Below are 11,193 nucleotides of genomic sequence, written 5' to 3'. Positions count from 1 at the left end.
AGCATAAGGCGAAGTATTCTTGCCTGCTTAAGTGTAAGCACAGCTGCAGCAGGGCGGGGGCCCTGGATGCCGATTTGCAATAGTTTTATTTCTGGCTCTACGCCTGGAAAATCCCCTATAGAGCATCTAGAGGAGGGAATATACGCTGTATTATGAGCACAGAATGATGCACGGCAAGGAAAATAGAAGAAAAGAGGACATTTGACTGAAAAAAATCATTCTGAGGAAGGAGAGCGGTATTTTAGAGATGCACACGCCGGTGATCATCTCTCCTGCCGCTGGCTCCCGCCCCGGGCCGGGCAGGCATCCTCAGCCGCTCCTGTCATGGGGGTGCGCACAGGGCGCGCGGGGCAGACCCGCCGCTGCTGAAGAAACCCTTGAGGTTAGAAACCAAGGGATAAAAGGCTTAAAAGTGACCTCTTGTGCCGTTCAACCGGCTCTCCCCGCCCGCGGCCTCCCCTGAGGGAAGCGCCGCTTCCCGTCCAGCCCCGCCGCTCGCCTCCGCCCCCCTCAGAGCCCGGACTACATTTCCCAGCCTGCCCCGGGCCGCCGCGGCCTCGCCGCGCTCTTCACGGACCGCCGGGAGGAGGCCGGGCCTGGCCGGCCAAGATGGCGGAGGGGGTGTTGAGCCCCGGGGTGAACCTGGAGGCCTTCTCCCAGGCCATCGCCGCTATCCAGGCGCTGCGCTCCAGCGTGACGCGGGTCTTCGACTGCCTGAAGGATGGGATGCGGAACAAGGAGACCCTGGAGGGTCGCGAGAAGGGCTTCGTGGCCGCCTTCCAAGAGAGCCTGCACTCCGTCAGCCGCGACCTGAGGTGAGCAGCCGGCCCTGAGGGGGCTTCGCCCGCGTCGGCGTGCAGCCGGGCCCCGTGCCCGGCCCTGCGGTGGCGGCGTGGGAGGGAGAGGGGTCCCGCAGGCCTGTCCCCTCGCAGGCGCCCGGCAGTGCCGTTTCCACTGCCAGAGAAAGTTTTAGGCAAATAAACGCGAAAACGCTCCAGTTTGTTCCTTCCAGCATCGTGCGCGTTACTCCTCCGTGGTGTTTCGTTCCAGAGTCTCCGAAGGGATGGGTGGTGCTCATAACATTTACCTGTTTTTTGTTCTTTTTTTGTTTTAAAAAAGGAGCAGTAGGTGGCATTGCGTTGGCAAGGTGAAGGCTTTTGGTTGCAGGGAGATTTTTCTCGTGTTTTTTTAAGATTTCTATTAAAAAAAAAAACCACCCGCACATTTTAGGCCCTGACAGTTCAGTAACATCCCAGTGGTTCAAGAATGAGCGTTTTATTACCAAAATGTGTAAGGCTGGAAAGTAAATATGTGTAAATATGGTTGTCTAATAGGGGCTGGAGTGTTTCATGTAGAGGCAAACTGTTGAGCCTGATGGTCTGTGAGGATCCTGCCATGAGGAGCTGCTGGGTTCAGCTGTATCCTCCTTGGAGCCAGCAGCGCTGTCCAGGGAGGTGTCCAAGGGCACGTAACCACCCTTTCCCAGCACATCTTCTGGCCTCCAGAGACTTAGGGTTCAGGGTCTTCTGAAGAAGAATTTGTTTCTTGTTGATTTTTAGTTTGTTCTGACCATGATAATATAATTTGTTACCTATTTCTTCCCTTCGTGTTGGGAAAGATGATAATCATTCTTATGAACAATGATGTACACAACTTTACAGACTTCTGTTGCACCCCTTTGTTGTTTTCAAGTTGAGGAGGCTTCATGGTTCCCCACGTGGAAGCTGTGGCATTCCTTTGGTTATCCTTCTTGTCTTGCTTGGTAGCTTTTTAAAGAGTTATACTTGTATAATATAATTGTATAATATATATATACACACACTATATATACATGGCTCTGACCTATCTTGTCTCATGTGTAGTATTTTACACTCTTCTACTTTGCAGTTTATCATCCAATATTTCTGTGTTGTGAGGTTCTTGTGCGATTCTTTGCAGTCAGTCCCTGTCCTTACTGCCTTACCTGAGAGTAGCTTCATCATCAAACTTCACCAGTTCCTTTTTCACCATCTTTTCCACACCATTCTTATCAGCGCTTTGGTGACCATTTCTTTCCTGATTCCTTGCAAGATAACTTTTAAAAAATACTTCAGAGTATATTTAATTTGTCTTTTTTAAAACATAACTGCACCAAAATATTGTAATTTATATAGCCCTTTATATAAGTGTTACATATTCTCTTATATGTTTGGGAAGCACAGATTACAAGTAGCAAGGGAATACTCCAAGGTGAATTGAAGTTGTTGGTATCTGTGGACTTTGGCTCATGTCATGAAAGTATTGACTGGGATCCCTGTTCAACAAATACTTAGTTATTATGTCTATTCCCATTTATTTTATCGTATTATTTTGCCAAGAAATATTAAGCACATTCACAAGTGCTCACAGTACTAGAGGCTTAGAAAGCCATGGAAACTTGAAGGAATGGTGATTAATAAAGGAGAATTTTGTGGTAGTAAAGTGTGGAAGTCTCTTAACAGTTGGTTCCCTGATTGTTGGCGTTTATCTTCCCAACCTTCATAAAATGCAAATTTAGATATTTGGGATGTTTCTTTATGGTGACTTTCAAAAGTTACCCTTTGAAGGGTCTGAATCCTGCTTTTCATCTAGTGGAAGTTATGAAGTTCAGAGTAGGATGTAACATTCAGAAGTCAAAAGCAAAGGCACCTGATTAGTCATGTCACTTGCAAAACTGTGTGTTGTATCTGTTCCAAGTAGCCAGTCTTTCTTCTACAGCTGATTAATGCAAGTTTTAAAAATTGATTAACTTTTTTGTTATTAAATGTAGTGTTTGCAAATGAGATATGAAGCAATAATAGATCATTTCCCAGTGAGCTTTTTTTCATGGGAAAAGTGTGCTTATTATGCTTTAGCTGAGTATTTTATACAGGTCTACAAATGTACAAATTGCTCGTGGAAAACAGAAGATGCTTCCTTTCCCTGAGAACTTGGAATGTGCGTACTTGCTGCGAGTAATCACAGACTTTGCAGAACCATCTTCAGGCTTAGGACTAATGCCAGCCTATCTATTTATATGAGGGCAGTTTTAATTTCTAGATCTTTAATGGAATGATAAGGCATCTGCCTGCTTGATGGGTAAAAAAATAGTTCTAGTGTTGCCCCTAGTACTGCAGCCAGTGCTCAAGTCAGAATTTTGAAATTTCTGAGGGTATGCATTGCTCAGAAGATGCCCTGCGTTCTGGAAGTGCTTGTGAACAGGACCCACCTGACTCTTTCCAGCTTTTCTTACTAAGATTCTTGACTTGTACTTTCTCTCCTTAGATGCACTGAGCTTAATGACTAACAGGCCACTTTAAATTGTTTAGACGACAGTGATTGAGGTTGTGGTTTGTTTTGGTTTTTTTTATCAAGTGGGGTAGGTATTTAAAACTCACATAGATAATAAACTAGAGTTCATGCTTGATTGCTGTCCCTGCAGGAGGACTGTACATCTTGGGTATCTGTATCTGCAGATCTGACTTCAAAAAAAAATGCCATTCTGTTTTCTTTCAGTGAACTGGAGCGTCTGAGCAACCTAGTTGGTAAACCATCTGAGAACCATCCCCTGCACAATAGTGGACTGTTGAGCCTAGATCCCGTTCAGGACAAAACACCTCTTTACAGCCAACTTCTTCAGGCTTACAAATGGTCAAATAAGGTAACAGAATAAATCCATGTAACGTAGTTGAGTGTTGCTACAGAATGTTTTATTTGTGATACAGTAGACCTCTGAGTGTTTGAGACTGTGAAAATTGCTGAGTTTGTTATCATAAGTACCTAAATGTACTTCTAAGGGTAAAAATGGTGTTTTAATTGAGAGGAGACTTTTCTGTGATACTGAGGTGTACCCTTGTTTTTCAAAGGGAGTGTTAACTCCCAAGCAGAATAATACTTTCCATGTTAGCTGTTTAGCATCCTATGTAGATATAAAATAAAAGTATATAGTGTCCTTGTATCTGGCAGTAAACACTGTAGCAGAGGGCAGTGGGATATTAGAGTAGAGAATCAAGAACCTATGTCACCTCCAAACCGATTTCCAGGAAAGAAACATACAGGGAGGTTGTCATCATCGCAGATCTTGATGTATTTCCATACCATTGGCTGCTGCTGAAAAACATTTGCACCTGGTCTCAGAAGTAACTTAGTATTTAACAGCTTTGGCATACCTGGTGTTTTCAGAGTGTATATATTGCATTGAGTTTTAATAATGTTTAAAAAAAAAAAGGGCAAGTAATTGATGCAGTGTTTTACATTTTTAAAAAATTCTTTTCATGACAAATTTTTTTTTCCTTCACCTCTTTCTCATGAGCATAATTCAGTTCCATAAACCTGTACGCTGACTAGATCTAGAGACAGAAATTGGGTAGGTATCTTTCCTTCTCTGCTCTGAACATAATCTGTTTGTGGGTCAAAAATATTCCTTTCCTCACACCTGATTTCATTAAATAAGTAAACATTGCATTATTGCAATTATTACTGGTCTCTGTCTGAGCACCATTATGTTTCAGGTTGTCTGTTCCCATCCTGAATTTTTTGAGCATGCTTGTTACTTTTTATAGAAATATTTAAATGAATATGTATTTAAAAGCTTTCTTAATTAACTTTGAAATACTAGTGAGCAGTTACAAAATGTAAAAGATGGATTCATTTCTGTTATGATAATTGTTAATAGTGAGAGATTCCAGAGTTGTAGCTTTTAACAACCTTACACAAGACAGCAGGAGTAAGCTAGAATAATAAATCTGAAAATATTTAGGGCATTAAAAGAAACAATTCCACTTTAAATTATTTATTGCCATACATGAGCAAGAAAGACTTTCAGACTACACAAATACTTCTTAGGCAAATTCTTGTTAGATATTGAGCCAACCTATCTAATATTATTCAGATTTAAAATAGAATACTAGAATAATGTTTGTATGAATACCACAATGTTTGTACAGCCACTTTTCAGAACACAAATATGTGTTAATGTCTTCTAAAATCAGTAGAATTCAGCATTGACAGATATTTGGTATGGTTGGAAAATAGGGGAGAGGAAGGATTTTTAAGTAGGTATTTATTAATTGAGAAAATGTTTATACTTGCTTGTGTTTCTTGCTGTTAGCATCCAGTTATTGGCACTGAACTAAAAAATTCATTTGCTACTTTCAGAAAAAATAAAACAATCTAACATTTATACGTGAAAACTTCTAAACTTGTAACGCAGTTAAGTCTTCAGTGATTTAATTCTTTAGGTCGTTATCAGAGTAAACTCGGCTGGTAATGAAATACCTTTGGCAGAGTTGTTCTAATGGAATTTTTTATTAATTTAGAGTGTTACGGAGCTTTGAAGAGCAGGCTTTTTTTGTAATACTGGATTCTGATTTCAGCAAGCAGAAAGTTTGGGCATCCTGTGTACTCATACATACAGTTAAGTGTTCCAGGAGAAAAGCGGTTTGTTTTTTTTTTTTTTTTTTCTTTTATCTCTGTTGTCTTTGACTTCTGTTTTACAGCTAAAATAAGAGATACTTGAGCTTAAATTGTATTTAAATGGCTGCTTTCTACCTGATGGTTCTTCTGAACTTTACTAGCATCCTTTCTGGGGTTGGCAATAACCAGCAGGCACGGACAGGTTGCCCCTGTTTCTAACAGCAGATGTGTTGCCTGTGTGAGGGTATTAGCTGCTGGATTTACCATTAGCAGTGAAGACCCTATTGATGCTTGTGTATATTGCTGCTTAATTCTTCATTGCTAAATAGACTTTTTGAATAGGTGTGATCTCATTTTGGCCACCTTCTGTTCTTGTTATGTGTGTCTGGTGTTTTCTGTTGCTTCGAAGGGAGGATTTAGATGTGGTGATGTGTCAATACACTTTATGTCTCTCCACATTTAATTTTTAATTTGTGACCCCTTTGTGGCTTGCTTGCTTGTACTTTTGATGAGCTGAGATAAGGGCATTTTCCTCTCTCTTTGATTGTTCATGCATTACTGATGGCATGAATAGCCACATAGCTGCCAGGGGAGGATAGATGGAGTAGAGTTCTGGGGCTCTAGTGCAATTCAAAAAGGACGTTCATGAAATGTAGGGAAAATAAGCACACAGACTTTTGTTGCGTGCGTTTTGTTTATTTGTCAAACATGGGATGTCTGGTAGTGACAGTAACCTTCCAAATACCGTAAACCACATGAAGCTTCTTAAAACATAGTACTACGAAATTGGTTCCTTTTTTTTAGTGTATGAATATACCTAAAACTTAAGCAGTTTTGTAAATCTGGAGGTGGATCATATCTACCTATTTGACTTTTCAGCAAAATTGGTTGCGCAAGTAATAGCTTGTTTAGTTTTGTTTTCTTAAATTTCAGCTGAGGCTGTATTAATCATCGTTCCTTGTGGTTCGTGAGATACTTGATGTTAGAACGGTTATTTATATTTGCAGTTTTGTTTTGATGCTGGGTCAAGCAAATGCCTAATTTTGATCTGGTCTTAGATGCATGGACAAGCTTTTTTGGTTAAGTAGCAGTGATGGGTGGGAAGTGTAGTAAGAGCATACTCACAGGCATAAATAGAAAATTTTTTGTTTAAGATATGAATATTCAACATAGGAGACTAGACTTACCTGACACTTTTCAACTTGCTTTATTTACCATATTTAATATGTGTAGCTGTGGCTGGGTAGTGAGGAGACTCGCTTCTAGGTGCAAATTTGCTGACCTCTTTGGCTTAGTGCAGGAGAGATTAATGGCATTTAATTGTGATTTCAGAGATGTTTGCCCCAAACCTTATTTTACTGCTCTTATGAGTCACAACGCTACTTACTCTCTTTCTGAGTATCTTAAGTTTGCCTGCTCCAGGGGTACAGAAAAGTACAGCAGGAAAGATTAAAACTTTTCTTACAGAAGTGTGTTATCTTGGCAGGGCTTGTGATTTATTAGCACCTGCTATCCTGATATTTACTTACTGTAGTTTACCCAGTACTTTTGCAGATGGTAAAGTTGTCTGTACAATGGAAGCAGCTGTTTGGGAACACAACAGCTTGTCAGATGCATTAATTACATACACATGCAGCTGTAAAGGAACTTTATGTTTCCAGGTGTTTAACAGAGCTCACAAGCTATAGCTGAAAAACGGGGGAAGTTTAAGTTGATCTTATTGCAAGGAAGAGGTAAATGGCTTTTCTTTGTTTTAGCATCTTTCATGTATCAGTGGAAATCGTACAAGTAAATTACTTTGACTTGGGGGGTGCATGGCGGCATGTAGTAGCCATGGAACAGTATTTAGGTCTACTTGATAAGTTCTGTGTCCCTCTGCCCTTCAGTTTTATTTAAGAAAAGAGGTCCTCTTCATTACAATTGAAGTGCTGTTTCCCAGAAGGATCTATATGTGCCCTCTAATGTAATACTGAAGATACAATATTAAATAAGACAAAAAAGAGCTATCATTCTGTATTTTGCAGATAAAGTAGTATTGGTAAGTTAGGAAGTTTGCAGAAATCAGTAGTGTGGTTTTTTTTAATGTGGACTGTCTCTGTCAAGTAATTGTAGTTGATTTCTGGTATGTACATCTTGGCTGTTGAATTTCTTGCAATATGATTGTTGTGACTAGGCAGCTGAAATCTAAGATGACAGTAGAAGTCAGAAGGGTTTTTGGTTTGTATGTGGGTGGCCCGATACTGCTCAGAACAGTCAGAACTGGACCTGCAGGGTGCTGCTGCCTTACCTCTCATTACCAGCTGCTTGCATTATATTGGATTTCATGGGGAAACTACCACAGGGGAGAATCCATTTGCTATAAGTTTAGGTGAAAGGAAAAGGTGTTTAGATGTTACAAGTTGCTCACTGAATTAGACTGAAATACTGATTAAGTTTTGATTTTAAAAAAATATATGACCTCACGTTTGTGACAGCACTGGAAGAACTCCTGTTGCTCAAGTGCCCTTACGCTGGGCTTCCTTGTTCCGGGGTGCTGCTTCTTTTCCATGGTAGAGACCATGCTCTCATGAATAACAGCATCATTTACTAAGCAATTGTGTGTTCTTGATATTTGTTCTCCATACTGAGTCATAAAGGGGTTTGGGGGGTGGAGGGGGTAATTACTTGTTGATGACGTGATTAAACCAATATTATAAACTTATCCATATATAAAATGTTTAATAAAGCTTGTGATGGTATGGTTACCTGATCCAGCTATAGTAATGCTCACAGTCAGGATAGATGCAGCTTTTTCGGAGTCCGGGAGTTTGAACTCACTCTTTGAGTGGTATGAACTTTTGTTTTCCATCTGCTGCTTTAGTGGGGTTATTTATTGCCTATAGTGTGTATTTGTTCATCCTCTTTGCTCTTGGCAAAGTATTTGTATACCCTAGCCCTGTGCATGCCTGAGGCAGTGTCTGTTAGGGTGTTTCCATTGACGCCAGTGGAACAGGAAATACACAGCGTGTTTATGATATGTCCACTGAGCCAGGCAAATGCTTTTGTAGGGCAAGTTTCCTCTCTCTTAATGGGGGGAACATCAAGTAGTTCATGCCCAACGCTTGAGGTTTTATCACTGGTAGAAATTTTTTGCTTATTTACGTTTGTTTGTTTGTTTGAAGAGTATATGCAAAATGGATCAACTACCAAACCAACACTATAGAATTATTCTACGAGACTTAAGAAACATTGAGTTGTTGGATAGCAGCAAACTGTCTTCCCTGAGTTGCTGTGTGATAGCAGTATTAGCAGAGTTTACTTGCCCAAGTGAAAATACTGTCTTCTAGAAGTCATCTTTCCTTTTTTTTTTTCCTCCTTTACCTTTGCAGTAAAGAGTTTGTTTTCAGACTTTCAAATAATATTATTAACAGCAGTAGAAGTGGGGGAAATCTAGAACAATTATAGTCTTGAACAGGTGATGTTATCTTAAATTTTTTCCTTGACATTAACTTCGGCAAAGTGCAGTGTTGCATGCTGTACTCTTTTCAGAGTTGCATTTGTCTGTCTGCTATATTCCAATTACAACGCTTCCATAGTTTGAACTGAGGCGGGTAGGTGTATGTGCATGGTGGTGGTATTGTTTTATCATCATAAGATGGTACTTAAACACAACCATATGTTTGGGAAGGCTGTTACCTACCACTTCAAGCAGAAAGCAAAAAATCAACTTTTCTGATTTGGTGACTCTCTGGGTGAGTAGGATTTAGATCAAATTATTTCATTTACACATCTGTGAAAAGCAGATTATGGCAACTTGCATAAACTTTATAGTATCAGTGCATTGTAGACACTCCAAGCAAACAAAGCTGCACAGGAGTTGTCATAAATTTATTAAAAAATAATACACTGGCAAATACAAAATGAAAAAAAATTACTGTTGATCTTCATGTTGAAGTACACTAAAAAATATTTGGATTTAAATTTGTTACTTGATAGCTTCCTCTTGTTTTTACATAAATTTAAAATCGAACTTTTGAGATAATTACCATAATGAGTTAAAATGATTTTCTGTCACATGACAGAAGAGAAAAGGAATATATAGTTTTTGTTTATTAAATTATTTTGATGTGTTCCCTGATAAATTATTTGTATGAATTGTGTTTGTAGGTCTCAAAAAAAGAAATCAATAGAGCCTGTAGAGAAAGTCCAGACTTGTTACGACTGCCCGTGGTAGCTTAGTATTGATTAGACACAAATATTGAGTTTAATGACAATAAATGACATTAAATGTTAACCATAACAGTAGAGGAACACTGTTGAAGTAATTTTTTTTTTGTTCTGCTTGATTGTAAAACAAAGTGTTCATTCCAAGGAGCACTGATCTTAAATTTTGGATGCGCTGAAACATTTTGAATTTAATGTAGTTTTACAGTGGCATGGACAATGTAACTGAATTATTTTGGCAGTTGTTTGGAAGTTCAGGCAGATGGCCAAGATTTTGTCCTTTCAGGACTTTTTTTTTTTCTACGAAAATGCGGTGTTGTAATATTGTGGCATACTGTTGCATGGAGATCCAGCTTATTCTGCTGAGATTTCATCCATCCAAATTAGGAAACATTTTATTTTCAGGTGTACTGTAGTATCAGTGACAGATGTGTGGCATTGAGGAAAACTGTATCATGGTAACTGGATCATCTGCTTGCCCAGTGCTCCTGGAGGTTGCTTTTGAAGATCACCTGTGCTTGCTGGGGTAAGAGTGGGAAGGTTAATGGCGCAGCTTGAGATACTGGTGTTCTCAGTGAGCAGGAGCTCTGAAGAAGTACTTAAAGACAAAATTTGAAGTGACCAAAATCCCTTGGTTTGCTTACAGAAGGCAACGAATGAAAAAATAAGATTTTAATTGAAGCAAAGTGACAAGTCCCTACAAGGATTCCTCTTGCACTCTGAAGAGCACATTTTAATCTGCTTTGTAAGAACGGAATCGGTGCTTCATGGAAGGAGCTGGAATGGAAAGTTGCTTAGGGATTACTGGCTGTGGACTCCTTTTCTGTGCAGATAAGCCATGAGAGTTTATATTCCCGTCACTGGAGAACTGAACGATGCACAAACTGGTGTTTTCCTGTATATGGGGTACAAAATAGGAGCTGGGCCACTTGAATTCTATTTTTGCTTTTCTTATTTTTGTTGTAACCTTGAACAAGACATATGATTTTTTTTTGTGTGTGTGCCTAATTATTCTGACAGATAAAAGAGGATAATATTACTTAACCTACTTCTTGGGAGAGTTTTTAGTCTAAATGTGTCTCAAGTGCATTGGGTTCTTTGGACAGAAATGCTTTGTAGATGCCAGGTATTATACAGCTAGTGACTAATGTTGTTTGCATGGCAGTCTGGAAAAATGCCCTTTCTGGGCTTTTAATTTTGTGCAAAATTTAGGCAAATGTTTTTGTGAAATGCCCTTGCTATTCAGAATTACATTAATGTTCGTGGTTTTTTTTTTTTTTTTTGTTAATATGACTAGGAAACAGGTGGTTACCTCTCTGCCTCCAACTGCCATAGTTTTTAATTATTGCTCAGTCGTCTGCCTGGAGAATATTGACTTTTATTATTGCAGGGTTGATTTTAGTGACCAGCAATGGCAGGGGTGGCAAATTCAGATAATGTGCAAGTTATCCTTGATGTTATGGTGCTGGGGGGAAAAAAGCAGTGGAAAAACTATGAGGAGGAAAAAAGTACTTGTACCAAAATACAAGGCAGAGGCGGGAGGCAGGCATTACAATAGTCTACATATATTGGAGAAGG

At 39.5% G+C, this 11,193-nt stretch overlaps 1 protein-coding gene across 2 annotated transcripts in view; it reads left to right on the top strand.

Annotated features, from left to right (window-relative positions):
* Positions 1-595: 595 nt before the first annotated feature.
* MED27 (mediator complex subunit 27) overlaps positions 596-11,193 on the top strand; it is a gene marked incomplete at its 3' end in the record, with an annotated part of 93,637 nt that continues 83,039 nt past the window's right edge. For both annotated transcript variants that reach the window (XM_082008871.1, XM_082008870.1), the window contains exons 1-2: positions 596-815; positions 3,514-3,658. In XM_082008871.1, coding sequence (XP_081864997.1) covers positions 610-815; positions 3,514-3,658 — 351 coding nt within the window. In that variant the 5' untranslated portion in view covers positions 596-609. The remainder of the gene's footprint in view (positions 816-3,513; positions 3,659-11,193) is intronic.

This window comes from Phaethon aethereus (assembly GCF_964289735.1).
Source record: "Phaethon aethereus genome assembly, chromosome: 20".
NCBI lineage: Eukaryota > Metazoa > Chordata > Aves > Phaethontiformes > Phaethontidae > Phaethon > Phaethon aethereus.
This window is presented reverse-complemented; position numbering and strand designations above follow the sequence as displayed.